The sequence below is a fragment of the Carettochelys insculpta genome, chromosome 27 (assembly GCF_033958435.1).
Source record: "Carettochelys insculpta isolate YL-2023 chromosome 27, ASM3395843v1, whole genome shotgun sequence".
Lineage (NCBI taxonomy): Eukaryota > Metazoa > Chordata > Testudines > Carettochelyidae > Carettochelys > Carettochelys insculpta.
In genome coordinates, this window is record NC_134163.1 from 6,708,799 (window position 1) to 6,735,957 (window position 27,159).

Sequence of the window (27,159 nt, forward strand, 5' to 3'; positions counted from 1 at the left end):
CCCGGCCCCAGAGCTCTTCTGCCAGGGCAGCTGGGCTCATGGCTGCAGCCTGGCCCTGTTCCCTGACCCCTCTCTGCAGGAACCAGGAGCTGACCCCACTGCTCCCTGGCCCGAGCCAACCTCTGTGCCCAGCACTGCTGGCTCAGGCTGGAGGTGCCACTACAGTGATGCTCTGGGGGAGAGATGGGGGAGGGGGCAGAAGCGACTCGTGGCCCCCCCTCCCGGGCTCCTCACTCCTCATTCCCCCCCGCCGCCCCACAAGCCCTCTGGCCTGGAGCCTGGCTGCAGACATTGGAGCATCCCACTGGTTAAACTCGGGGCAGGCTCACTGCCCAGCTGGGCATGGGCCATGGGTGGCAGTGCCCAGCCCCTGCCTGCACCTGAGTGCCAGCCTGCAGCACACGGCCCGCCGGCAGCGCCTGTGCCCAGCTGAGTTCCGAGCAGGGCAGTGGGGGCTCGGCCGGCCACGGCTCCTGGCTGCGAGGCGGAGCTGGAGCCTCCTGCCGGCTGCTGGCGCAGGCTGGGTGGTGCCCTGGTGTGGCCCGAGAAGCTGGCTGGACCCAGGGTGCTGAACCGAGGCCCCCCCTAGTTCAGTGCTCTGTCGCTGCCCCATGGCTGTAACTGACCCCAATGCACGGCCCAGCTCTGCCCCCAGCCTCGCAGCAGCCAGGGCAGGGCCCAGCAGTGCCAGGAGCCCAAAGAGCTCAGCAGCCCCATCTCCTGCAGGGGCCCTGAGGTGAATTTCCGCCCCCGCTGGGTGCCTGGAGTCAGACAGCAGCCGCCTGGGCCTGGAGGGAACCGGCCAGCCTGGCTCAGGCCGCAGCGGGAGGCGGGTGCTCAGTTCGGGAGGAGTGGGACGCCCAGGGGACAGGTAGAGGGGACCAGGGTCCTCCTGCCCTGGGAAGCCTGGGGCTGGGTCAGCGCTCCCACCCCCGCTGTGCTGCTGAAGTAGGGACACGTCCTCTCCTGGCCCAGTGCAAAAGCCCCGTTTCCTTTGGCTCTAGGCGCCGGCCCAGGGCCGTTGAGGGTCTGCAGGTTCCGTGCAGTTCGGGCCCTGCGGCCTCCCAGCTGAGGATGTGAGCAGGCGGCTGCATGGGGAGCGCTGGGCCCCACTAACCACAGCTTCGAGGGCTCTTTAAGGCACGTGGGTATCAGCCTGGCCTGGCGCAGGAGTCCCACTCGCCCTCTGCATCAGCACCCACGCTGCTCTGGCTGCCGCGAACCCAAGCAGAGCCGGGCCTGGCCAGGCCTGGTCGGTTAATCCCCTGCCCAGCTCAGCGCCCAGCCTCGGGGCTGCTTGGCCTTGGAAGTCCAGGCCCTGGGTTGGAGCAGGGGCGTCTGCCAGCAGAACACCGGGCACTGGGTGCAGTCTGGCACCTCCCGCCTTCAGGTGGTCTTGTAGCTGTGTGTAAAGGAGAGCGAGCTTGTTAGGATGCTGTGCGTGGGGCCGACTACAGCAGCTGTAGCATGGTTAGAGGACAGGCTGGCTCGGTGCCTAGGGCTGGGCGCCTGGCCTGGGTTCAGCCCCTCAGCCCTCCCTCAGTAATCACAAGGAATTGCAGCACCCCCCCAGCAACTCCACCCTTCATGCCGCAGGTTGGCCCAGCCTGCCGGGCTCAGGGCTGGGACCCTGCAGAGTAACCCACGGCCTGGCTGCAGCTGAGGCATGCGAAGCACCTGCTGGGGCTGGGCCTGCAGCCCCATGGAGCAGGGCGCTGGAGCCTGCCAGCCTGGGACCATGGCACTATCCCTCTGCCAGCTGCTCACCGGGCACCACCCGTGGCTGGACGGCCATGGGGCAGGGCCCAGCCTTGCCACCCGCAGGGGGCTAACTGCTCAGCCCCTGATTCATCACTGCCCCAGCACTGTGTTCTGCCCCCAGGGCCCTGCCCCCACAGCCATTGAGAACTGTCCCCCAATGGGGGGGCTGCTGTGGGAGGTGAGGAGCCCCCCCAGTTGGCACAGCGGTGGGGGACAGCTCAGCAGGCTGGGGGCTCTGGGTACACCCTGCCTTTTGTTTCCCTACATGCCGCTTGGGTGAGCCGGTGACCCCCGCTAGCCCCAGCCAGCTTGTGAATTGCACCTGGAGTGGGGCCGTGGCACTGGAGGGGGATGCCGAGGCAGGAAGCCACCTGCTCTGTAGCTGGGGCCTCATCGGTCCCCACGTGCCCCCGCTGAAAGGAGCGTGAAGGGGGCAGCCTGTGGCCCCAAGCCGGGGAGTGCTGAGTTACCAGCTCCCACCCCGCGTGGCCATCGGGTGGGGAGTCGGACACCGGGGTTCCGTGCTTGACTGCATCACCTCCATGGCACCCAGAGTCCTGCCCCCTTTGCTGAGCTTTCACCCAGGGCAGTGCTTAGCACCCTGGAAAATAGTCCTCCCCCCAGACGCTGGGACCTCAGCCCTGCAGGGCCGGCCCTGGGCCTGGTGAGGGGTGGGGCTGTGTCCCAGAGAGGCCTGCAGGAGCTGGCGGGTGCGGAAATAGCCACCCCCCCGCATCAGCTGAGCAAGGTTAAGGCTCAGTGCTCCAGGGGTCTCGCATCCCAGCACGGCCAGTGACACAGCCCCTTTGCTGAGTCCCTCCATGTGACAACAGGGGCCTGGAGCCTGCGCTTTATTCCTGAGTCCATCCCAGACGGGGGGGCAGAAGACACTTTGGCACATGGTGCCTCAGTTTCCCCACTGATACAAAGAGAACCCCTATCCAGGGAGGGGGAGGGGCTGGTCTGTGTGTAACGTTATTGGATTTTAAGATAAACATGGAAGCTCCACCCCTAGAGGTTTAAGTCCCAGCTTGACAAAGGCCTGGGTGGGATGACTTAGTTGGGGTTGATCCTGCTTTCGTCAGGGGGCTGGACTAAATGACCTCCTGAGGTCCCATCCAGCCCTGGGGTTCCATGGGTCTCTGCAAACACTCTCCTAGGTTTGCATCAAACCTTGTGCCAAGCGAGGTGTCTATTGGAAGCTGAGTCTGTTTCCGCTGCTTCTATGTTTCAAAACAAAAAGCAGTCCAGTAGCGCTTTAAAGCCCAGCCAAAGAATTGAGTAGGTGGTGAGTGTTGGCGGGGGCTAGCCTGCCTGCAGGAGGGGGTTAGCCCCACAGAAGCTCACCACCTAATCAATTATGTTGTTAAGCTTTAGTGCTACTGGCCTGCTTGTTTGTTTTCATAGCACACAGACGAGCACGGCTCCCTCTCTGTTGCTCGTATGTTTGCATCATTTTCTTATGTGGAGTTATGAACATTGGCTCTGGGCTTGCATTTGAAATGTTAGTTTCTGGGAGACCCTGGTAGGTGGCGCGCCAGCCTACTGTGAAAGGTGCCTCGTCAGGCGAAGCCGGGCTTGGCAGAGAAAACACCTTATCGGTCTCCAGCCCACATCTCAGGAATCTGGCTGTGAACATGTAACCCAGCAGACAGGCAGTGGCAGAGTGCCCAGAAAGGACATGGACAGGTGACCTGCTTGTGCGCCAGGCTCCATCTCAGACGGGCCTCCACGCAGAGCGGAACAATGGAATTCCCTCCACGTGGGCCAGGGGATAAAGGGGACCCTGAGGTTCCTCCCTCTGGTATTCAGTCCAGCACATCACTTCCAGAGCCACTCTGCTACGAACCGAGCCCAGACGGATCGCTGACCCCTCCTAGCAAAGGGTGTCTCCAGAGCCTTTTACAACAGCAGCTTCTTCCCCCAGTGCACCAAGCCCTTTGTGATGGGTGTGCGTAGCTGGATTGCTTTGACTGTTTTACTCTCACCGTATTCGTCCTTTTCATGAATTCACCTTTAGCTGTTAGACTCGACAGGACCGGCCCAGCGTGCACTTTCCGGTGAGCTCTGAGGTGCACGTTGAGCTGGGGATGTGGCTGGTCCTTGGGGACTGGAAGGGCCTGTCGTGCTTGGGGGAGGCTTTCAGACCCTCTCGTGGGTGGGAGGAGGGGACTGGCTGCGGTGCAGGAGCAGCTGGCGGCTGAGGGATGGCGTGTGTGACTTCTTGCTGGCCAGAGCGGTGGCAGAAGTGCTGTGTGACGGGCTTGGCACCTTACTGTGGAGGATCCCCGGTGGTGGGCTGCTGGTGGTTTGCCCTGGATTGGCCCTCTCAGCTGGGCTAGGGACAGCGTCCAGCATTACATGGGGGTTGTCCCTTGGCTCACGCGGTGCCCCTCCCACTGGCTGGTTCTCCCCTTGCCCAGCTCCCCTGCGGGGCCCCAGTACTCACTGGTGCTGCCGGTCGAGCTCTGGCCAGGCCCCCATTGACATCAGCTGCTGCTCCAGTGCCACGATTCGCAGGCCGATGTACCCCGAGGATACCAGCAAGAGCAGCACCCTGGGGAGAGGGGGTGTGAGCGGGAAGCCAGGCCGGCCTGAGCCGAGGGGGCATTCGCCCGAGCCTGGCTGGCAAACAGGACAAGCCACCTACGGGCGTGGGCAAGAGCCAGAGCAGGCGGCAGAGCTGCGCTTGTGTGATGCCGTGAGCCCCGCAGCCCTGAGCTCCTGCACGGTACAGCACGGCTCTGCCCGCTGCCCCCAGGCGCTGCTCTCTGCACTGGGGGCTGGTGCCCATCACGCTGGGGGGCTGCAGGGAGGGAGCTGTGGGCAGCAGCCCTAAGCCGGGTGGGGCTTTGGCGCGCAGGACAGGACAGCATCATGTGTATCCCTCACCACAACCACGTCCCCCCATGCCAGGAGCAGCGGGCTGAGCCCACGGGTGCTGGCGCCGGGGCCCTGCCGTGTGCTGGGGGCGCCCCAGATGGCCCAACTCACAGCAGCAGGTAGATGAGGATGACGACATTGAGGGTGCTCAGGTGCAAGGCCCAGCCCCTGGGCTTCTTCGTCTTCCTCCCCGGCGGTGCCCCTCCTGCAGGGAGAAGCAGCCGTCAGGCGCGGCCACGTGGGGGAGGGGAGGGCTGCAGTCCTTTAGCTACCCTGGGAGGGACTGGGGAGACCCCCCGCTGCCCAACCCCCCCCCGAACCCCCGCTGCACAACCGCCCCGAGCCCCCGCTGCACATGCACACCCTGGAGCTCACACTGCACACGCACACCCCCCCCACCAAGTCCCCACTGCACAACACACACACATCCAGAGTCCCCACCACACAACCCCTGGAGCTCCCACTGCGCACACACCCAGCACCCCTCTCCCGCTGCCCTCCCGAGCCCCTGCGGCAGCCACACCCTGCAGCTCATGATGTTTTGGAGCCAGGCCAGAGGGCGTCTGGGCCGGGCAGCCTGTCCCTGCAGCCCCCAGGGATGCCCTCCTCCAGCTGGTGTGCGCACACTGCGCCAGGTCCCAGCCCAGGGAGGGGAGCCACCCTGCACCTGCCAGAGGCCCAGTTCTGCCCTGGCGTCAGGCTGGGGTGCCTGTGCTGAGCCCCGAGCCTGGGGCCGGCCCGGCAGGAGGGGCAGCGCCAACACCCGGGTGGCAAACACCACGGACAAGTGTGCAGCTGGGGGGCACCTCTGGGGCCCACTAGGCCCAGCTGGGCCAGGGGCTTAGCAGCCAGGACAGTGCAGCTCGCTCCCTCGCTGCCCCGCTGCCCAGGGCATGAGTGGGGCACACTGCACTGAATGGCTGCGGGGGGGCCCCACATCCTGGTCCGGGGAGGATCCCTCGAGTCAGGACACACAACCTCAGAAGAGCAGGCAGAGGGCTTGCGCCAGGGCCAGGGCCGGGGCTGGGGCCCCCCACCCTGAGCCGGCCCAGCACTTAATGCCCCTCACCTTCGCTCATGCTCGGCGCTGTCATCTCCGGACCCCCATCCTTTCGGCTCCGGGTCGGGCCCAGCCCGTCTGCACACAGCAGGACACAGTCACTGGCCCTGCCCACAACCTGCCCAGATGCTGCCCCCAGGGAGGCTGGGGGGCTGGGACTTGTGGGCCCGGCATGGCGTGTTCTGCCTGCCTCTGGGGGCTCCATCCTGCCAGGGAGCCGGGAGCTGGTGCAGCGTGGCTGTTGCAGGAGTCCTGAGACACTCGGCTGTGGGCTGAGGGTGCAGGATGGGGCCCTGAATGGAGGAGGAAGGCTGCCCCAGGGCTCGTTGGCACACAGGCTGCGGGGAGTGTGTTGGGGGTGGCTCTGGGTCTGGCCGAGCCCCTGCTCACCTGGCTGGGGCTGGAGGCTGTCAGCCTCGGTGCAGTTCTGCTCCAGGTCCGACTGGCTCGAGGTCTGGAAGGGAAACACTGCAGGTCACAAAGGGGCCCCAGAGCCCCTCCTCATGGCTTGTGGGCTCTGCCTCCCCCAGCCCCCCAGCACACCCCCCTCCCCTTCCTGCCCCCCTCGGAGTCTCAGGGCCGGCTGCTCAGAGCAGCGATGCTCAGCTCCTCGTTCTAACCTCGCTCAGCGCCTTGACTGTCACACAACCCCCCGGCCAGACGTTTTGCCCCTCAGCCTGGGCATTGACCCCCCACCCAGCTCCATGGGTGCCAGGGCACCTGCCTGCTGCCTGCGCCCCGAGTGAGTCACTACCCTGCAGAGACAGGCATGTGGGGCCCTGTCGGGGAGTGGCCAGAGGCCATGGACCAGCCCTGCCCCACTCTGAGCCTGGCTGAAGGAGGCACTGCTGCCACCCCTTTCGGCTGACCTGGGGCAGGGACTGCTGTGCCCCAAGCCAGAGCCCGGGGCTGGGCACCATGGCCAGCCTGGAACAGCCCAGCCCCTGGAGCCAAGCAGCCACTGGCGCTCAGCGGGTGCTGGGCCAGCTGGCACCACAGGCAGCTGCAGGCACACACAGGTCACACACCAGGCACTGGGTTGCCTGGCATCGCAGGCCAGCCTCTGCACACGCCAGGCAGAGCGCTGGGCACGGTCCGTGACCTGGAGCAGCCGGCCCCACCCTCACGAAGCTCTGGTTGCTAATAGCGGCACCACCCCCTCTGCTTGGTTCCCACAGCCTGTGCCCCCCACCCCACCCTGGATCCCAACGGCTCTCACCCTCACCAGGGCCTTTTCGCAGAGCTGGTCGCAGATGGCGTTGGCAGGCGAGGCTGGCAGGCTGCTGCTCGTGCTCCCGTCCTGGGTGAGGAGCACAGAAGAGTGAGCCCAGGGCAGCTGTGGCGGGCAGCATGACCATGCCTGGCTGCAGCCAGCTCCAGCACCGCCAGCTCCAGGTGGGCACCCCCGGCACTGCATTGTCTGGACAGCCGGGGGCGTGGTCAGGGGGGTTAGGCCATCAGCCCAGTGTGAGTTTGGGGGGAGCCCAGGGCTGGTGGAGGGCACTGAGAGGCATTGGCAGAGCTGCACTCGTAAGGGGAGCCCAGGCCTGGCATGGGGCAGGTTGGACTGGGCCTGCATAAACAGCGGTGCCCGAGCAGCTCAGCCCCACAGCCAGAGGGGTCCCATCCCACGCGCCTGCAGCACTTTGCCAACCTGCAGGTGTTTGCAGACCGAGCGCAGCAGCTTGTACGTGGCCTCCCGGCTCCGCAGCGAGACAAAGAGAAACTGCAGGAGGAGAGCAAGAGGGAACGGCATTGGCCGATGCCCGGGGAGTGCCCAGCTCACCCTCCCGCCGCCGCCTCCACCCGCTGCGCACCCCACTCAAAGGCTAGCTCTGCCCCGGGCTGGTCCCAGGGCACCTCGGGCTGTTCAGCGCGTCAATCGAGCCCACCAGCCCCTCTGCTGCAATCGCCCAACCCTGCCCAGCGGGGCTCACACTGCCCCAGTGCCATGGGGGGCACTGCCCTGTCTGCGCTGGGCTCAGGGCTCACGCTGCCCCGGTGCCATGGGGGGCACTGCCCTGTCTGCACTGGGCTCAGGGCTCACACTGCCCCGGTGCCATGGGGGGCACTGCCCTGTCTGCGCTGGGCTCAGGGCTCACACTGCCCCGGTGCCATGGGGGGCACTGCCCTGTCTGCGCTGGGCTCGGGGCTCACGCTGCCCTGGTGCCGGGGGGTGGGGCCCTTCCATGGCCTCGCCCTCTGCTCTCACCTTCTCGCCCTCCGTGGTGCGGATGCTGAGGGCGTTGGGCACCAGCAGTGCCGTGTTGGCCTTCTTGAGGGCGGCGATGCAGGAGACGGGCAGCACCACCTGCAGGTGAGAGGAGGCAGCCGGTGACGGGCCTTCGCTCGCGCCACCTCGCCCGCTCCGGGCACAGGCCGCCAGTCCAGGGCCAGGGCCAGGGCCATGCGTGCCGGGGGCAGGGGGGTGGCAGGAGCCCCTGGGGGTGCCGGGGGAGCCGGGCTGTGGCAGCTGGGCCAGGCTGGCGTCGGGGCTAGGAACAGCCTCCTCCAGCCTCCCTGGCTCAGCTGTTACCCCCCCGGGTCCTTCTGGCAGCGCCTGGGGACAAGCAAACGGCACCACAGCTGGCTTCCCCCAGGGAGGGCAGCACTGCCTCAGGGGCTGGAGGAGCAGAGCTAACCGCCCCCCCCATATAGCCCAGCCCTTGCGAGTGCATCCCCTGCGCACAGCCCACCCCTCCCCCACACACATTTCACTCCTCCCCCACACAGCTCACCCCTCCCTCACCTTCCCCAGCTCACCCTCCCGCCACATCTCACTCCTCCCCTACACAGCTCACCCCCACACCTTCCTCAGCCTACCCCTCCCCCACACACATCTCACTCCTCCCCCACACAGCTCACCCCTCCCCCACCTTCCCCAGCTCACCCTCCCCCCACATCTCACTCCTCCCCTACACAGCTCACCCCCACACCTTCCTCAGCCTACCCCTCCCCCCACACACATCTCACTCCTCTTCCACACAACTCACCCCTCCCCCACCTTCCTCAGCCTACCCCTCCCCCACACACATTTCACTCCTCTCCCACACAACTCACCCCTCCCCCACCTTCCTCAGCCTACCCCTCCCCCGCTCACATCCCACTTCCTCCCCCTCTCCCCTCTCCCCCACAAAGCACCGATCCCACCCCAGTTTTGTACGGCCACCCCACCCCTCCCCCGCCCTCCCCACCCCGCTCCGCCAGTCCCCCTCCCCAGGAGGGGCCGTGGGGCAGCGCGGGAGCTCTACCTTGACCTCCCGCAGCAGCAGGCTGCAGTGGAAGCTGACGTAGTTGGGGGAGATGTAGAGGCGCCCGCGGTAGGGCACTTCCCTCTGCCAGGCGCAGGAGACACCTGTGGGTGAGGAGCGATCGGGTGAGTGGGGGGCGGGGCGAGCCGGGAAGTGGGGGGATGGTCGGGGCATCACTCACTGTCCAGCAGGGTCTCCTCCTCCGGGATCTCCTTGAAGGCCTTGTGGTAGCTGGCCAGGCGCTTGGCGAGCTGGGGAGAGAGCCAGGGCAGGGTGAGGGGGCGAACGAGCCCCCACCCCCACCCCCACCCCCACCCGGCTGGGCCCCAGGTCTCTGCTGAGCTGCCCAGAGCCCCTCGCAAGCTGTGCCCTGGCACCGGGACTGGCCCTGGCGAGCGGGGCAGGGAGGAGCCGGGTGGGTGTGATGGGGGCACAGCTGGGGGGCTGTGTGGGCATGTGGGGCTGGCCCGAGTCTGCCCAGGGAGCTGCCCCATGCTGCCAGCCCCTGGAGAGCAGTGCTCCAGCACCAGGCACAGCCCCTGCTCATGCCGCACCCTGGCGAAGCGATGGCACCTCCCTGCCCTGGCACCCAGCTAATAACATCCAGGCCGGCACGCCAGCTCCCAGTACTCAGCCTGCTCCCCCTCCCCGGCACCCAGCTCCCCTGCACCCTCCCAACCCCCACCCTGGCACCCAGCTGCCCCGCACCCTCCCAACCCCCACCCTGGCACCCAGCTGCCCCGCACCCTCCCAACCCCCACCCCGGCACCCAGCTGCCCCGCACCCTCCCAGTCCCCACCCCAGCACCCAGCTGCCCAGCCCCCTCCCAACCCCCACCCCAGCACCCAGCCCCTCAGCATCCTCCCAACTCCCACCCCACCACCCAGCTCCCCCGCACCCTCCCAATCCCCACCCTGCACCCAGCCCCCCAGCCCCCTCCCAACCCCCACCCCAGCACCCACCTCCCCTGCACCATCCCAATCCCCATCCCTCACCCAGCCCCTCAGCATCTTCCCAATCCCCACCCTGCACCCAGCCCCCCGGCCCCCTCCCAATCCCCACCCCAGCACCCAGCCGCCCAGCCCCCTCCCAACCCCCCACCCCAGCACCCAGCTGCCCCGCACCCTCCCAGTCCCCACTCTGGCACTCAGCCCCTCAGCATCCTCCCAACTCCCACCCCGGCACTCAGCCCCTCAGCATCCTCCCAACTCCCACCCCAACCCCCACCCCAGCACCCAGCCCCTCAGCATCTTCCCAATTCCCACCCCACCACCCAGCTCCCCCGCACCCTCCCAATCCCCACCCTGCACCCAGCCCCCCAGCCCCCTCCCAACCCCCACCCCAGCACCCACCTCCCCTGCACCATCCCAATCCCCATCCCTCACCCAGCCCCTCAGCATCTTCCCAATCCCCACCCTGCACCCAGCCCCCCGGCCCCCTCCCAATCCCCACCCCAGCACCCAGCCGCCCAGCCCCCTCCCAACCCCCCACCCCAGCACCCAGCTCCCCTGCACCATCCCAATCCCCCCCCAGCCCCCCAGCCCCCTCCCAACCCCCACCCCACCACCCAGCTCCCCCGCACCCTCCCAATCCCCACCCCAGCACCCAGCCGCCCAGCCCCCTCCCAACCCCCACCCCAGCACCCACCTCCCCCCACACCCTCCCAATCCCCACCCAGCCCCCCGGCCCCCTCCCAATCCCCACCCCAGCACCCAGCCCCCCGGCCCCCTCCCAATCCCCACCCTGCACCCAGCCCCCCAGCCCCCTCCCAATCCCCCACCCAGCACCCAGCCCCTCAGCATCTTCCCAATTCCCACCCCACCACCCAGCTCCCCTGCACCCTCCCAACCACCATCCCGCACCCAGCCCCCTAGCCCCACACAACTCCCGCCCCAGCCCCCAACCCCCCAACCCCATCCCAACCCCCACCCTGGCACCCAGCTCCCCCGCACCCTCCCAACCCCCCACCCTGGCACCCAGCCCCCTCCCAACCCCTACCCCGGCACCCAGCCCAACTCCCTGTCTTGGTGCCCATCCTAACCCCCACTTCCCATGGAAACTCCAACACCCAGTGCCCCTCCCAGTCCTCTGCTCCTGGGCCCCTTCCCAACCCCCCACCTATCCCAGCCCCCACATCAGCGCCCCTTGTGCCCTCCCCAGCTGTGGGAGAGGGGGACTCACAGAGGACGAGGCAGCCCTCTGCCTGGCCGGGGGGGGCTCCTGCTCGGGCTCTTTGGAGAAGCACAGGTCGTAGGTCTTTGACCTGGAAGGCACCAGAGGCTGCAGGTGAGTGAGGAAGAGCCCTGGGCAGGGACGGGAGCCCCCACAGAGCGGGGCTGCCTGGGGGAGGCACTGGGCTGGCTCCGGGGTGGTCCCTGGTGAGGCGCAGGAGGAAGGAAGGCAGGGGGGAGGAAAGCCCCCAGGGGAGGGGCAGGCCTCACCTGCAGAGGCTGGGATGCCTCCTTGGCTGGGGGTCGTCACTTCCCGTCTCCTCCAGGCTCTGCCACTTCTTTGGCTCCAGCATCTTCTTCTTGCTGTTCCTGAGTCTCCCGGTGCCGGTGGGGTCACCCAGGCAGCTGGGGCAGGCAGAGAGCAGGGTGGTGACGGGTGCCCCCAGCAAGAAGCCTCCTCCCTGCCCCTCCCAGACAGTGATTCCCTCCTGGCTGACAGCCGTGCCACCCTCCCCAGCCAGTGGGCGCCGCTCTGGGCTGCAGCCAGTTCCCTCCCATGGCACGGATAGTGCAGCCCTGGGCCTGTGGGCAGAAACTCCAAGGACAGGTGGAGCCTTGTGGCACGAGGCGCCCACTGCCACAGAGCAATGCCCAGGGGAAGCATTTCTGTGCCGGTCCTACTGGGGCAGGGCTGTGTTCATAGGGGACTTTCTCTTCCCAGTGGCTTTGGTTAATGAATTGATTCCTCCCCCTTAAGCTGTACTTCTCAGCTGGATCCCAGGGAAGTAGATCTCTGTGCTGCAGCTGGTATGATTTACGTTGTTTTGTGAATAAATTGCTTTTTGTTTTTGGCCAGTGGTCTGATCCCTGTGTCCTGAGCCAGGTCTGTGCATAGCCATGCCTTAGACTGAAAGAAGGGTCAGCAACCACATTACAGCCCTTTGTGTCTAAGCTCTCTCCTGAGGCGCTCGCGGGTACCCCACAGGGAGGCATCCTGAGAGTGTCTTCCTGGGTGCAAGGGTTTGTTTCTCAGGTGCGTGGTGGCAGCGATTACCCGCCTGGTGGCCTTGGGGGGCTGTGAGGCAAAGCCTTTTACAGGCGAGGGGTTTTTTAAAGGTTTTGCAGGACCTGCTTTCTGCACTCGGCACAGCCCTGACAGTCCCAGACCAGCCGATCAGACGGCCCCAGGGGCAGGGTGGTGGGAGGTGAGCCCCTGCTGGAGAGCCTTATTTGCCTGGGGAGATGCAACGGAGGGTAAGGGGGGCAGCCAGCCACGTGAAAGCCCTCGGCCAAAAGAGGGCAAAGCGTCAAACAGCCCTGATCCCAGCACTGCTGCCGCCTGGCTGATCCTCACCCCACACAGGCCCCTCCTCAGCCTGCTTCTCTGCAGCAGGAGGCTGTTGTGAGACCTCGCAGAGCACGTCCCACCAGCAGCCCTCAAGGATCTTCAGGATGGAGGGCATTTGACAGATGGGGAAACTGAGGCATGGGGCAGCATGGGTGACTGAGAGGTCATGTAACCCGCACACCTAAGGGTGCGGTTCGCTGTCCCACGGCGTGGGACCTAGAGCACTTAGAGACAGACAGCATGAGTCCCCACAACCGCCTTAGCTGAACACCAGCTGGCTTTTAGCTCGACCTGTAGAGCAGTGGTTCCCAATCTTTTCAAGAGAGGGACCCGTTCGGACAATTCAGTAAGACCGTGTGACCCGAGTCAATTCAAAATGGGGGTTGTGGGGAGGTTCTCCCCTGGAAAAATGCACCCCCTCACCCCACCCTGGCTTAAAGCCCTCTCAGCCCCAAAACGCGCCCCCACACCTATCCCAGACAAGCTCAGTGCACTGCCATTGCTGCTTCTTTGCTGAGCCACCACCCCCTCCTCTGCATGGCTCCCCCCAGCCCTCCCACTCCCTTCCCCCATCTGCAGCATGGGCCATTCCCTGCCCTGCCACACTGAAGTGGGACCTGATTTAATTGGTTTAATGGCTGGATCCCTCCTGCCGGCAGTTAAAATAATTGACTTGCATTCCATTTCAGTGAGGCAGGGCAGGCACTGTGAGCCGGAGGAGCAAGCGAAGGCAGCAGCAGAAGCCACAAATGGCTCCTTAAAGAGCCCCGAGCAGCTTGGAGCTGCCCAGCTGGCGACCCTTAGAAAATCTAATGGTGACCCTGTTGTAGAGGCTCGGCGCTAAGCTCCGGCAGTCCCAGGGTTTGAGTCTGTCTGTGGGTGGTGACCATCACCCAGTAGGCCTGAGGCAGAGCTGGGAGAAGAACCCGGGTGTCTGGAGGCTCCCTTTGCTTCTCCATCAGCTCACTAGCACCAGCAAGTGATCAAATCGCCGGCATCCACAACAAACGTACAAGGTCCACTTTGCTGCATTGTCTTGATTTTTAAAGGAGTTTATTCATTTACTTGCTAACTCACCACATCTAATCACTTGCCTGAAGCACCCCTCCCACTAGGGGAGTTAAAGCAGTTTGGCCCATATCCTTTGTGGAAATACATTTTTGGAATAGGAATTTGCCTGACTTAAATAAGCTTTATGCAAAATGTGCTTGACAAGCTTGTAACCCCGGCATGTGCTGATTCTGGGTGTGCGCCTTTACCACTCCTGGATTCAAAGTGAGCCACAAAAAGTAGAAACCGGTGTCTATAGCCAGGTGTGCTAGTCAAGGCCATTAGTGGTACTCCAGGAACTTAATGGCCTGGTGCTCATGACATTGATCTGTGGATAGTTTTGGTCTCAGAGGGCTGTCTTGTTTTTTCCTGGACATTGGCTGGTCCTGCCCATGTCACCTGACACTGGAACATATTTTGTATGTGGTACTTTTCCAAGGGGCATGAAAGGGTCGAAACTGAACACAAAGGCAAATACTATGTATAGGTCAGAAACCAACAGTAAACCCCAGGACTCTCCTGCTGCTAGTGCCCTGGTTACATTAGTACTTGCATGGCAAAGCTTTTGTCCTTGGTAGGGATGGGAGGAGTTAAGCTCAGTGATGGACAAAAGCTTTGTCACTCAATTGCCAATGAAAGACAAAGCCTAGGATGTAAGGGAGGGCAGGGGGCAGAACTGACTCCACGGCAGCAGGCTGCCTAGTTTGTGAAACAAGAAGATTAGAACTCCTATAACGGGAAGAAATGGCATGTAGTGAGTTTCTGAGAGTATTAGTCACAGCTGGTGTGTTTTGTTTTATTTATCTTAATCACCTACTTTGATCTGTCTGTTATCACTTGCAATCACCTAAATCCTCCTTTTTATCTTTAATAAAATCACTTTTGTTTGTCATTAAACCCAGGGTAAATAATTGTTACCTCCCAGGGTAACAACAGCAGTGCATGTCTCTCTTTCACTGATAAGGGCAGGAAACAACTTCTGAGTAAGAGATGGATTTAAGCTAGGGTTCTGGTCACGTTGGGGCTGTGCACCTCGGTGAGGTGTCAACTCCCAGTGGCTGAGCCTTCTTAGAGCTTAGCTGCTCTCAGTACCTGTGTTGTTCTGTTGTGGGCTATGACCCCCAACTCTGTGCCTTTGCTGCGGGAGGGCAGGGAGGCAGGCTCAGTCATACGACCAGCCCGCCAAGTGACAGACCCAAGGGGCTCTCTGGACCAAACCCATCACAACTGTAACTAACTAGAAGTTAATACAGTGCAAGAGCAGCCTCAGTTTGCGTAATCTCTTACGTCTCAGATGGTCACTGCAGCAGGGCAGATTCTAAAGCCTTGACCAAGAGCAATGGAACTGGAGGAGGCTCAGTACAGACCAGATTATGGAGCCTTTGATTTTTGCTTTCTAAGGCAAAATACAGGAGACCAACTCCCAGGCTTCAGGGCATCACCTGACCTTGAATCATTGAGGTCAGGAGGAAACTCGGCACTGGTGGGTCCACATCTGGAGTAATGAGTCCAGTCCTGGGCCCCCCAGTATAGAAAGGATGGGGACACACAGGAGTGAGCTCAGCGGAGAGCAATGAAAATGATTAAGGGGCTGGAGCACATGACCTATGAGGAGAGGCTGAGGGATTTGGTCTTATTTAGTCTGCAGAAGAGAAGAGGGTGGGGTGATTTGATAGCAGCCTTCAACTTCCTGAATCTGGACTCTAAAGAGGCTGGAGAGCAGCTGTTCTCAGTAAAGACAGATGATAGAAGGAGGAGCAATGGTCTGAAGTTACAGAGGGGGAGGTGTAGGTTGGATATGAGGAAAAAACAATTTCACCAGGAGGGTGGCGAAGCACTAGAATGTGTTGCCTAGAGGTTTTTAAGTCCTGGCTTGACAAAGGCCTGGCTGGGATGATTTAGTTGGGGTTGATCCTGCTTTGGGCAGGGGGCTGGACTCAATGACCTCCTGAGATCCCTTCCAGCCCTAGGACTCTGATTCTATTATTAAAATCACCCCCATACCCCTCCCCAGGCCAGAATTAGCTCCTGCTGTTCAACCCTGGCCATTCCCACTGCTGCTAGGAGCCCATGCCACTCCCTGGGAACTGTAGGCTCTGGGCCTCCTGGCAGTGTCCGTATGCAGCGTGACGGGAATGCAGCAGCAACTGGAGCTCAAATATCAGGGGCCCTCAGAGAAAAAAAAAACATTGAGTCCAGTCACTAGGGAGTGAGCCTGGGACTTAAAAGACCTGAGTTCAGTTCCCAGCCTTGCCACAAGCTTTCTGTGTGCCCTTGGGCATGTCACTTAATCTTGTCTGTGCCTCAGTTCCCTGTTGTGAGGTTAAAACACATTTGCTACCAGCCAGCACTAAAACCCTTGGGAGTGTGGGGAAGGGAACCCCACAGACAAAATGACGGTGCTTGTTCCCACTGGCACCCTTCTCCCTGGGATTACCCTACACGCCCCTCCCGCACATCCCAAAGGCACAGCCGTGCTATGGGCCATATTCCCCGTCCATCTGCAGCTCCACCCAAAGTGCCAGCGGGGCGAGAAGGAAACATCCTGGTTTTGCCAAACATGAAAATAAGAAGAGTTGACCCCCTCCCCGTCCCCATCTGAACATCCCTCACCACACTGCCCAGGCCCTGTCTATTTATAGCTGGGCCGCGTGGGGTTTGTGGGTAAGCACAGAGGCTGGCGAGCCAGGACACCTTGGGTGTGGGCCCAGCTCTGGCTGGGCGGCCTGTTAATTAGAGAGCGGCGCTGGAGACAGAACCCCTAGGCTGGCAGTTTGGGAGGAAGCGTTTCTTAGTGGTTAGAGCGGCACGGGGCATGGGGGAGGGTGACAGGACTCCTGTGCTCCAGTTGCAGCCATGACACTGATTTGGCATACGGCGATGGGCGAGGATTTCTATGGCTCAGTCCCCACCAGCCCCCATGCACTCCCTGGCTCAGCAGGACAGGCTGCTGGGTGCCCCAGAGGGACTCTCTCCTGTGTTACTGCTGCTGTGGGTGTTGGCAGCCCGGGGAGGGGCAGCTAAGGAGACAAGCTGCAGATTGGGGGTGCTCACAGCTGGGCCTTGGGCCCGCCCCAATGCTGCTTCCCCCCACCCCGTTCACATCCCACAAGCAGGCCAAAGCACCCCCTCCCCCCCAGGTGAGAGCAGAGCCCGTCAGAGCCAACGCACGCCCTGTACCTCCTCCCTGAGGCTGCCAAGGGGTCGCGTCCCGTCTCAGCTCCCAGCTTCATCGTCCCAGCTCCCCTGGGCTCCGGCTCCCAGCTGAGCACCAGCGCCTGCATCTCCCCTGGCTCTCAGTGCCTGCCCCTCCACCCGCAACCTCCACCCAGCTGGCTGGGACAGGATGTCTGCCTCCTCTCCAGCCTGGCCCAGCTCCTGGGACCAGCCCAGCCAGTGTGTGGGGAGTCAGCACTCCCAAATCCCATTTCTTTAAAGGTCCAGCCACGGAGAACCAACACGTTTACCCACTTGCCACCAGCACATTCCTCTCACTCGAGTGTGGCAGGCTCTCACTTCCCAGTTTCTGCAGAAGCAGATCCTGCCCTGAAAGCAGAGACCAGGTGTGCTTTCGTTAATGAACAACTGCCAAATCAAGCACACCCTGGCCCTGGGCCACAGCCTCGGCCGTGTGCAAGTCTAGCTGTAAGTGCTGCTTTGCTTAAAGCTGCAGCTCCTGGAGTCACGTGAGAATCAGAGCTTGTAATTAAAACAGTCATTGCTAGCCCTTGTGGCCGCAGAGAAGCACTGGAGAGGTAACAGCCAGGGAGCAAGGAAAAGCCTCATTCTTTGAAAGTCCATTTTTAAGTCACCTTTTTTTTTTTGGCACAGGTCTAATTGACCTGTGCACTTTGTCTGGTAATGCTGGGGTGTTCCCAGGAGGATCAGACACTTTATCTACCTTTTTCACCACTGGTCATTGTCAAAATGAGATGTTTTGTATGAAAAAAAAGAGGCTTGGGTTTATTGTAGAGCAGGATCTGCTCCCACTGGAAATCACAAATTTTCTTCTGAAACATAAAATAAAAATTAAAAATGTCTCATTTCAAAAACTGGAGCCACAGTTAACATTGTGGCTAAAATCTTTGTAAATCTTCACTCTGTGGCACGATTTGTGAAAACACATGTCCTGTGCAAACTGCTCCCAGAAGGACATCTTTCCAATGAGAAATTCTTCAGCTGAAGAAACGTTGCCCAAGCCCTTTACAGAGGGAGCCCGGGGTCATTCGACAAAGCTCCTTCCGGACGGAGCTCAGCTCCATCACGCACGCCGAGCATTGGCCGGTCCAAAGCCAAAAGACACCACTGTGATCCTCTCATCCGAGCTCCCCTGTGACGGGGCCGAACAACCTCCCTGGGGCAGGTCTCTTTGGACACCTGAGCTCAATTTAAAATGGCCAGGGATGGAGGAACTCCCACTCCTGTGGGCAGCGGGCAGCATGGGCCGGGGAAGCCTGTGCCTCCCCAGATAGCCTGGCCCGGCGCCACCCAGGCTCTGTCCCCACACAGCCTCCTGCCTGTCTAGCACTTCTCCTGCCTGAGAGGTTGGGGCTGGGGGTGCTACAGAGTCTGTCCTGATGAGGATCAGAGGGGGAGCCGTGTTAGTCTGTATCTTCAAAAACAACCAGAGGTCCTGTGGCACCTTATAGACGCACAGATATTTTGGAGCATAAGCTTTTGTGGGCAAAGACCCACTTTATCAGATGCATGAGTGTGGGTTCCAAAGGAGGGTTTAAATATATGGGTTCAGGAAAAGGAGGGAGTCCCAGTCAAGGGGAGGGCCAAAGCTGACAAGGTCAGTTCAGTCACGGAGGATGTGGCCCATTATCAGGAGTTAATGTGGAGTTGTGAACATCAAGAGTAGAGAAACCAGGTCAATTCAGGCAGGGAGGATGTGGCCCATTATCAGTAGCTAACCTGGAGGTGTGAACATCAAGAGCAGAGAAGCTGCTTTTGGAATTGGCCAGCCACGGCCAGTCTCCATTCAATCCTTGGTTGAGGGTGTTCTCCGGCACTCTCCAGAGGTTGGGGGTGCAGAACCGGCCCTGGTTGTGTTGGTGAGAGATCAGCTTTCAGGCTGGGAATCGTCAGGCACTCACAGCTGCACAGGCGGGGGACCAGACTGGCCAGCAGACGCAGCTCACCTCTAGTTCAAGGGCCCCTCCTTGATACTGGCCACTGGCAGCAGACAGGACACTGGGCAGATGGATCTTTGGTCTGACCCAGCCTGGCCGTTCCTATGTTCTTAGCAGCCCAGTTGCCATTAGGGTAAGACGCCACACTGCTCCATAGAAGCTGTCACCTCTAATGTACCTCCCGGGACGGACCCAGCGACACCAGCACTGCCTGGGCCCGATTCCGACCCTTCCAGCTTTCTCGTGGCTCTTCCCTGACCTGCTCCAGCATGTCGGTGTCCTTCGGTCAGCAGTGACCGCACAGACACACCAGATGGCAGCTCCAGGCATGAGATAGGGGCTTTGGAAGCAGGACTCCCGGAACTACCGAGGGACAAATCACAACAAGCGAGAACCACAAGTGGAGTGTGCGCAACTCCTCTGCAGTGACCCTGAGAAGATGCGGTGGCCGTACGCTGCAGGGAGCACCTCTGGGCTGTCCTGGGGCTGGGAACTGTGAGGAAGGACAACTAACAGACAACTAAGAGAAGCTTCCAAATCACAGGCCCTGGTACTCATGGGAGACTTTAATCATCTGATGCATCTGACGAAGCGGGTCTTTGCCCACAAAAGCTTATGCTCCAAAGTATCTGTTAGTCTGTAAGGTGCCACAAGACTTTTTGTTGTTCTTTAACCACCTGGACATTTGTTGGGAGACCAATACAGCAGCACACAGACAATCCAGGAAGTTTTGGGGGGAATGCTGGGGATAACTTTCTGGTACAAGCTGAAGGAACTGACCAGGGGCCGTGTACAACTTGACCTTCTGCTCACAAACAGGGAAGAACTAGGAGGAGAAATAGAAGTGGGTGGCAACCTGGGCTGCAGTGACCATGACATGGTGGATTTCAGGATCCTGACAGAAGGAAGAAATGTGAACAGTAAAATACAGACCCTGGACTGCAGAAAAGCAGACTTCAGCTCCCTCTGAGAACTGATGGGCAGGATCCCTTGGGAAACAAAGATGAAGGGGAAAAGATTTCAAGAGAACTGGTAATATTTTAATGAAGTCTTACTGAAGGCACAGGAACAAACCATCCCACTGCATAGTAAGAAATACAAATATGGTAGGCAACCAGCTTGGCTTAACAGAGAAATCCTTGTTCAGTTTAAACTCAAAAAGGACGTGTATAAGAAGTGGAGTCATGGACCAATGACGAGGGAGGAGTATAAATACATGGCTGGAGAATGTAGAGGAGTAATCAGGAAAGCGAAAGCACAATCGGAACTGCAGCTAGCAAGTACCATGAAAGGCAACAAGAAAGGTTTCTACAGCCATGCTAACAGTAAGAAGGTCATCAGGGAGGGTGTGGGGCCATTACTAGATGAAGGAGACAACCTTGTGGCAGATGATGTGGGCAAGGCTGAAGTACTTATTGCTTTTTTTTTTTTCCTCAGTCTTCACGGACAAGGACAGCTCCTACACTAAGATACTAAACAATGCAGTGTGGGAAGGTGGAGGGTGGCCATTGGTGGGGAAGGAATGAATTAAGAGCTACCCGAGAAAAACTAGACGTACACAAGTCCATGGGTCGGGATTTAATGCACCCAAGGGGACTGAGGGAACTGGCAGATGTCACTGCTGAGCCTTTGGCCATTATCTTTGAAGACTCTTGGAGACTGGGAGAGATCCTGGGTAACTGGAAAAAGGCAAATGTGTCGCCCATCTTTAAAGAAGGACAATCCAGGGAACTATAGATCGGTCACCCTCACCCAGTCTCTGGAATAATGGACAGGATCCTCAAAGAATCCATATTGGAGCACTTGGAAGAGGGGAAAGTGATCAAGCGCAGTCAACATGGATTCACCAAGGGCAAGTTTTAATTTCTATGCTGAGGTAACAGGCTCTGTGGACATGGGGAAGTCGGTGGATGTGATATCTCTTGACTTCAGCAAAGCTTTTGATATAGTCTCCCACAATGTTCTTGCCCATAAGTTGAGGAAGTGTGGATTGGATAGAAGGCTGGCTTGATGGTCGTGGCCAATGGGAAGTTGTCGATGGCTCAATATGTGGTTGGTGGTTGGTTTCAAGCGGAGTGCCCCAAGGCTCAGTTCTGGGGCTGGTGTAGTTCAACATCTTTATTAATGACCTGGATGAGAGGCTGGGTTGCACCCTCAGCAAGTTTGCAGATGACAGGGGGAGAGGCAGATACATTGTAGGGTAGAGATAGAATCCGGAGTGACCTGGATAAATTGGAGGACTGGGACAAAGAAATCTGACGCAGTTCAACAAGGAGAAGTGTAAAGTCCTGTACTTGGGACAGAAGAATCCCAAGCATTGTTATAGGCTGGGGACTGACTGGCTCAGCAGCAGTACAGTGGAAAGAGTCATAGGGGTTGTGGATGCAATGCGGGATATGAGTAAACAGTGTGCCCTTGTAGCCAAGAAGGCTAATGGCATATTGGGGTGCATTAGGAGGAGCATTTCGAGCAGATCTAGAGAAGTGTTTTTTCCCCTCTGTTTGGCACTGGTGAGGCCACATCTGGAATATTGTGTCCAGTTTTGGGCCCCCCGTATAAAAAGGATGTGGATGTGCTGGAGCAGGTTCAGCAGAGGGCAACAAAAATGATTAAGGGGCTGGAGCACATGACCTATGAGGAGAAGCTGAGGGATTTGGGCTTATTTAGTTTGCAGAAGAGAAGACTGAGGGGTAATCTGATAGCAGCCTTCAGCTTCCAGATTCTGCTGTTATTGACACAGGTGTAAACTCGGCAGCACTCCCCTGCAGTCAAGGGAAGTGCCCCTGGATTCCCGCTGGTGTAACTAAAGACGGCCCCTTGCTGCCTGGGCTCTGTGGGAGAGAGCTGCTGGGTACTGCTAGCCCAGCACAGGCAGAAGAGCCAGTGAAAGAAAGGGGCAGACACAGTGTCCCCTCTAGTCTGAGCGCAGTGTGTGCACATGCTGGTCCAGGCGGGTGATTTTCAAGAGCCTTTTCCAAGTTCTCGTGCACCGTGCGCCACCAGAATCACCACACTAAGCGCCTCTGCCTGTGTGCACCTTGTGCCGTGCACCGAGCTGAAGGTGGCCACGTGTGCTAACGATGATCAGCGTTTTCACTGCTGGAGGTACACAGCCCAACACCCACGGGAAGCTGGGGAGCTAACCCGATCTCTGGAAATCAGCACTGCTGCCCAACAGATGGCAGCCTGGGGCTGGTGGAGAAGGCAGCAGGACAATGAAGTTAAAACCTTCATTCAGGGGAAGCAGCCTTGGCTGGTATTCCAGCTGCACTGCCCTGTTCCTCCCCAGAAGTGGCTGCATTTCCGTGTGGGGGAGTGAGCGCTTTATACTGCAGCAAAGCTGAGAGCTTCCTCAGAGCTGTTTCTATAGTCACCGCAGCTAAATGTTACAGCAGGAACAATGTCTGGGAAGCATCTAAATATACCCCTTGTATTTTATACATGTCAAGTCAGAAACGACAGCGCAGTTGCACTCAGCACGCCTTTTACTTTCGTAGCATCTGCTCAGTGGGAGATGAATTCAGGCCCATTTTCTGTGCGTCACCCCGTTTCCCAGCACTGGGGGATATTTGGCCCCTGGCCTTCCCTGGAAAGCTTCTATTTCTGGTGGCATGAGAGGAACGCAGGGCGAAGCGGGGCTTTGGGATTGTAAACCAAAGTCTGCAGACACAGACTGCACTGCTCCAGACCCTGCATTACGTCCTGGCTTCCAGCAGAGCTCTCGTTGGGTCTGCAGGGGCTCCCACTAGCCAGCCTGTGCCATTGTTATTTACTGTTGGCCCCAGCAAAGGATCAGTTCCCAGACAAGCCCAGTCCCTCAAAGGTATTGAGGTGCATATTGGAACCAGTGGGACTACCTCAGAGGACCCAGGCTCTGGGGCACTTGCGACCTGCCGTCAGTCAGGCCAGTACAGGAACAGAGTTGAGCAGCAGAGCAGAAGCCCAGCTCCGTCCCCCTCTCCCCCCCGGCAGGAGGGCAGTGCTGGGGGGATTGGAGCAATGCTGGGCATTTTGCTGGGAGGCTGCTCTGCAGGGGAGGCGGGCAGGGTAGGGTAACCAGGCAGACAAGGCTGCTATCCCAGGAGAGTGCAGGTGGATGCACAGAAGTGCACTCAGGGATCTGATCCAGGTGTGCGGCAGGGTGCAGCTGGTGTGTGAATTGGTGCATTAACATGGGCTACGTCTGTATACACAAAGCCCTCCCAAGCAAACCCTTGCTGCCACCCCACCTTTGCTCCGTTAGCGACACATCGCCTGCCTCCCGGTGAGCCCTTCCCCATGTCTCCAGCTCACAGACACGGGTGCAGCTCCCAGGCAGACCCTGTAACATTGTCCTGCATGGCCCTCCTCAAAACTCCCTGGTCATTCAGCAAGCAAAGCTCAGCCTGAGTGGCTGTGTTCTCTGCTGCCGACTGGCTCGGGACCATCCATGGTGAAGGCTGGAAGGCTTTCCTGGATGCTGTGACTTTCTGTGACCTCCATGACGTCTATAGCTGCAGCAGTGGTTGCAGCTGCCCTCTGCGTTGCCCCAGAGCCAGCCACGCTGGCTGTTGCTCTGGCGACCCCAGCCACCTGGTCCTGGGCACTGCCCCAGAGCAGCAGCCTGACAGTAGCAAGGGGGGCGCATGCCTCAGTCCCAGGAGCAGTAGTAACAGTGGTGAGGCCCCAGGATGTTCCCCCCAGGAGCAGCAGCAGCATCCAGTGGAGCAACGCCCCCTGCCCCCAGCACCTACGATTTAGGAAGGGATATGTTTAGTAGAAGTCATGGACAGGTTGTGACATTTTAGTTTACTGCCTGTGACCTGCCCGCGACTAAAAATAACGTGACTGAATCACAGCCCTACCCATAGCCCCTTCCGTCTATTCATCACCCCCCCGGCCTTGTGTTTCACCCACCGATGGGCCCGTCCCTTAGCGTGAGTTTTCTGGGGCAGGGCCTTGTAGTGACTGTCTTAGAACTGTGCACTGGCTACAGGAGGGAGGCACCCCAGAGTCAGTCTGGGCGCACATGGCTAGAATGTCTGCTACAGCGCCACTGCATTATGTCCTCCTCCTTCTAAAGAGCCTCGTGTTTTACAGGCAAGGAGCCTTTTCCTGGGATGCCTCAGTCCGTGGCCCATGAAACGTGTGACCTTTGTCATACGTTTGTGCAGCACCTAGGCAAAGAAGTGCTGCCCAGCTGCGTCTCTTAGATGCTGCCCCAATAGTAATGTGAAAAAAGCATGATGTCCACAAGCTATTTGCCCCAAACAGCATCCTCAAGGATGGAGCTCACAAGCCTGGATTTACCAGGCCAATGCACATGCCACGGAGCTACACCCCACCACTACAGGGCTAAACAGCCCCAGGAGCAGACTCACATGCTACTGGGGTTTGGTGGCTAGTTTTTGGCACAGGGGCTGGCTGGCTTCCGCTGAACAATTCACTAACTGTGACCCCCCCCCCCCCCCCGCCCCCGCCCCCGTGAACTGAGAAGGGGTGAACGCTACTGACCCAGTGGTCATACAGTTGATCTTTATGAACTTCACAAAAGAGGCCAGAATCATTGCCCCATTGTACAAGTGGGTTACTGAGGTACAGAGCGGCCAAATAAACTTGCTCAACACCAGCTTGAAGGCCAGTGGCAGAGTTTAGAACAGAGGCCAGCTGTGACTGGGGGGGAGGCACCGCAAGCAGGTCCACAATACACCTTTGAGCCAACAGCCTCCTGGCTTCTACAGTGCTGAGCTGTGTGCTTGGAGTGGAGGAAGTGGGGGTTTAAGGCTCAGCTGGTAGGTGTGCGTTGACCTGTACATCGGTGAGTTACTTACAGTGTGGCTCTCGTAATGCCAGTGTTGGGGATGGGGGTCAAATCACAGCTGGACACTAACAGCCAGGTGGTCTGGCTAGCTCAGTTAATGGACCATCAGGGCCCCGCGTTCAAGCCCCTGCTCAGGTAAGATGTCCTTTCCCCTGCCTGTTGCATGGCCTGGGGCTGTCTGGAATGCTTCCCCCCACCCCAGTGGTTAGTGAGCTGGCTTTCTAGACCAGGGCTTGTGAGTTCTACCCTGGCTGGGGCTCCCATGCATTTCATAACAGCTTTCAGGCGCAGAGGGGCGGCTCGGGTGATGTTGGTGTGAGGCCCTGCTGTGAGGGCCAGGGACTGGCCTGGATGACCTCTCCAGGTCCCTTCCCTCTCTGAGTCTATTTAGACAAAGACCCAGCTAGTGCTCCCCTGCTGAGTGATGCTGATAACAAAGCAGCTGATTCTGCAGCTCCGTGGGTCCCGCCTCTCCTGCAGCATGAAGTGGCTGTGGGGTCAGGGCAGGAACCTGCTGGGGCAGCGATGCAATTGAAAATCCATCTGCCCTCATGTTTCCCACAGGATTGTTTCTCTTTCCCTGGCTCGCGCTCTCCCCTGGGTTTGCATGGTGCTCCCCGGCTCTCAGCAGAGATACAGCTTTGCAGGGCGGGTGAGTGTCTGGAAAGGCTCCCATGGGGGCAGGGGACTCTGCATAGGGCCCCTTAGCACATTCTGGGGCCCCAGATACCTGGGGGGTGGAACGCACCTGCACCTGGGGCAACAGAGGTGAAACACGCAGGCAGCCAGTGGCAGAAGGAAGAGCACAGCTGAGCCCGGGGTGGGGGAGGTCAGGGCTGCTGGGTGCACAGCTGGTCAGGCACAGACAGAAACTGACAAATGATCCCTCCTCTGCCCTGGCTGAGCTCCTTCCTCGGGACAGGCAGCTTGTCTTGCCGTGGGGGCGCTGGCTGCTGCCCTAGGAAGGGCCCCAGCCTGGGGCGCCCCAGCCTTTCCACTAGTGAACTAGCCGCTCTGGGGCCTCATCCGGGGGACTTGGTCGAGCAAGCGAAGGCCCAGCCAGGGCATTACATGGAACACTTTTCCTGCATTCACTTCGCAGCCCCTTTGCCATGGCAGGTTCCTGTCCGGCTGCTGCAGGGTGAATGCCACAGGCTAGTCCCTTCAGCAAGGGGGCTGGGGCCAGGGCTCCATCACAGACGCACCAGGGACCTTTGGCAAGTTCCACCCCACCCCAGTGACTTAGTTTCCCAGCTGGGCCACAGGGAGGCGAAACTCCAGCCCCGCTGCAGGTCGCCCAGACTGTGCAAGCGTGTGGATTTTCCTTGCGCAAAGCCCACTGATAAGCCCAGAGACGGGGCAACAGCGCCAGCCCCACAGCAAGCCCAGTGTGTGTGTCGGGTGGGGGGGAAATTACCTTTATCCTGCTTGTACGGGCAGGGAAACTGAGGCACAGTGTGGCTGTCACTTGCAGAGTGTGTGGCAGGGCTGGGAGCAGCGCCCATGTCCCATGCCTCACTTGCAAGGCCACCCTCTGTGCCGAGTGGGGATGCCCAGGGCAGAACAGGAGTCATACAGACAAAGGATGCTGGGGCCCCTTCTCTGACCTGCTCTCTGATTTCACAACACTGCCCAGCCCTGGCCTCAGCTGCCAGAGGGGAATGACGGGCAGCGCTCCCTGCCCATGGGGCAGCTGGCCGAGCGCAGACCCCGCCCCTCCTGGCACCATGCAGTATTGCCAGCAGGTCCTATGGCCCCAGAGCAGGGGGGGACAGGCAGCTCCTTTGGAGCACAGCCCCCTGCCAGTCCCTAAGGAACCTCCCCAAGCCGCAGGCCTTTCAGCAATGGCCGGGCTCCAGGGTGCAGCCGAGGGCTCTGAGCGCCTCCAGTCAGCGGGAGCAGAGAGCTGGTCTGTGTCCCTTCCAGCTCAGCCCCCTGCCCCAGCAGAGATCAGGGACACCCACAGCCCCGTGCCCAGCTGCCCCGGTATGCTGCACACCACATCTCTCTCAGACCCCACCCACAGCCATAATCGTCCCCTTTACCCCACGCACCGACAGACCGGCACACTCCCGACACCCCGCCCCTGCGACACACACGCTCCTGGCTAGATATGTACGTTTGTGCCAGAGCCTTGGAAACCGACCAGGCCCTGGGATAAAATCTCCCTCTGCCGGCCTTGCGAGCAGGACAAGGAGCTTTACTGCCAGGGGCAGATTCGGTGGCACAGCCTCCCTTGGCCAGGGACTAGCCTTACCGCCACTCCCCCGCTGGGGAAACTGAGGCACGGCACATGTAACAGATTTGGCTGAAATCTGTTGCCACGACAGGACCAGAATGAACCCAGGACCTGCCCAGAGAGGAAGCAAACCCCAGACGCACATGGGCGCAGAGTGAGAGGAATCCCCCGGGCACACACAACACACCCCAGGGAACAGCCAGGTGTGTGCACATGTAACACACACACGTTCTCCAGTAGCAGCAGAGATCACACAGGTAGTGTGTTTCTGCTATAAATGCTGAGCAGTGACCCACCTCCTGCGTGGCAGAGACAGGCGTGGACAGCCTGGGCCAAGGTCTCTCTCCACACAGGCACCCAAGGATGATGCCATCCGTCAGACACAAGGGCTGTTCCATGGCTCACAGCTCCCCCACTGCAAATGCTGCCCCAGTGCCCTGCTTAGTGAGTGTCAGGGCTGA

General features: G+C 60.1%; 1 protein-coding gene across 1 annotated transcript; it reads right to left on the reverse strand.

Annotated features, from left to right (window-relative positions):
- Nucleotides 1-116: 116 nt before the first annotated feature.
- On the reverse strand, nt 117-12,589 carry LOC142002096 (GRAM domain-containing protein 2A-like). The gene is made up of 13 exons (XM_074977928.1): nt 12,481-12,589; nt 11,397-11,760; nt 11,137-11,218; nt 9,137-9,206; nt 8,956-9,059; nt 7,917-8,015; nt 7,359-7,430; nt 6,930-7,004; nt 6,095-6,158; nt 5,714-5,782; nt 4,756-4,849; nt 4,211-4,318; nt 117-1,402 (listed from the first exon to the last, which is right to left on the reverse strand). The coding sequence occupies exons 1-13, from the start codon at nt 12,587-12,589 to the stop codon at nt 1,387-1,389; spliced, it is 1,326 nt and encodes a 441-aa protein (XP_074834029.1). The 3' UTR covers nt 117-1,386.
- Nucleotides 12,590-27,159: the final 14,570 nt, after the last annotated feature.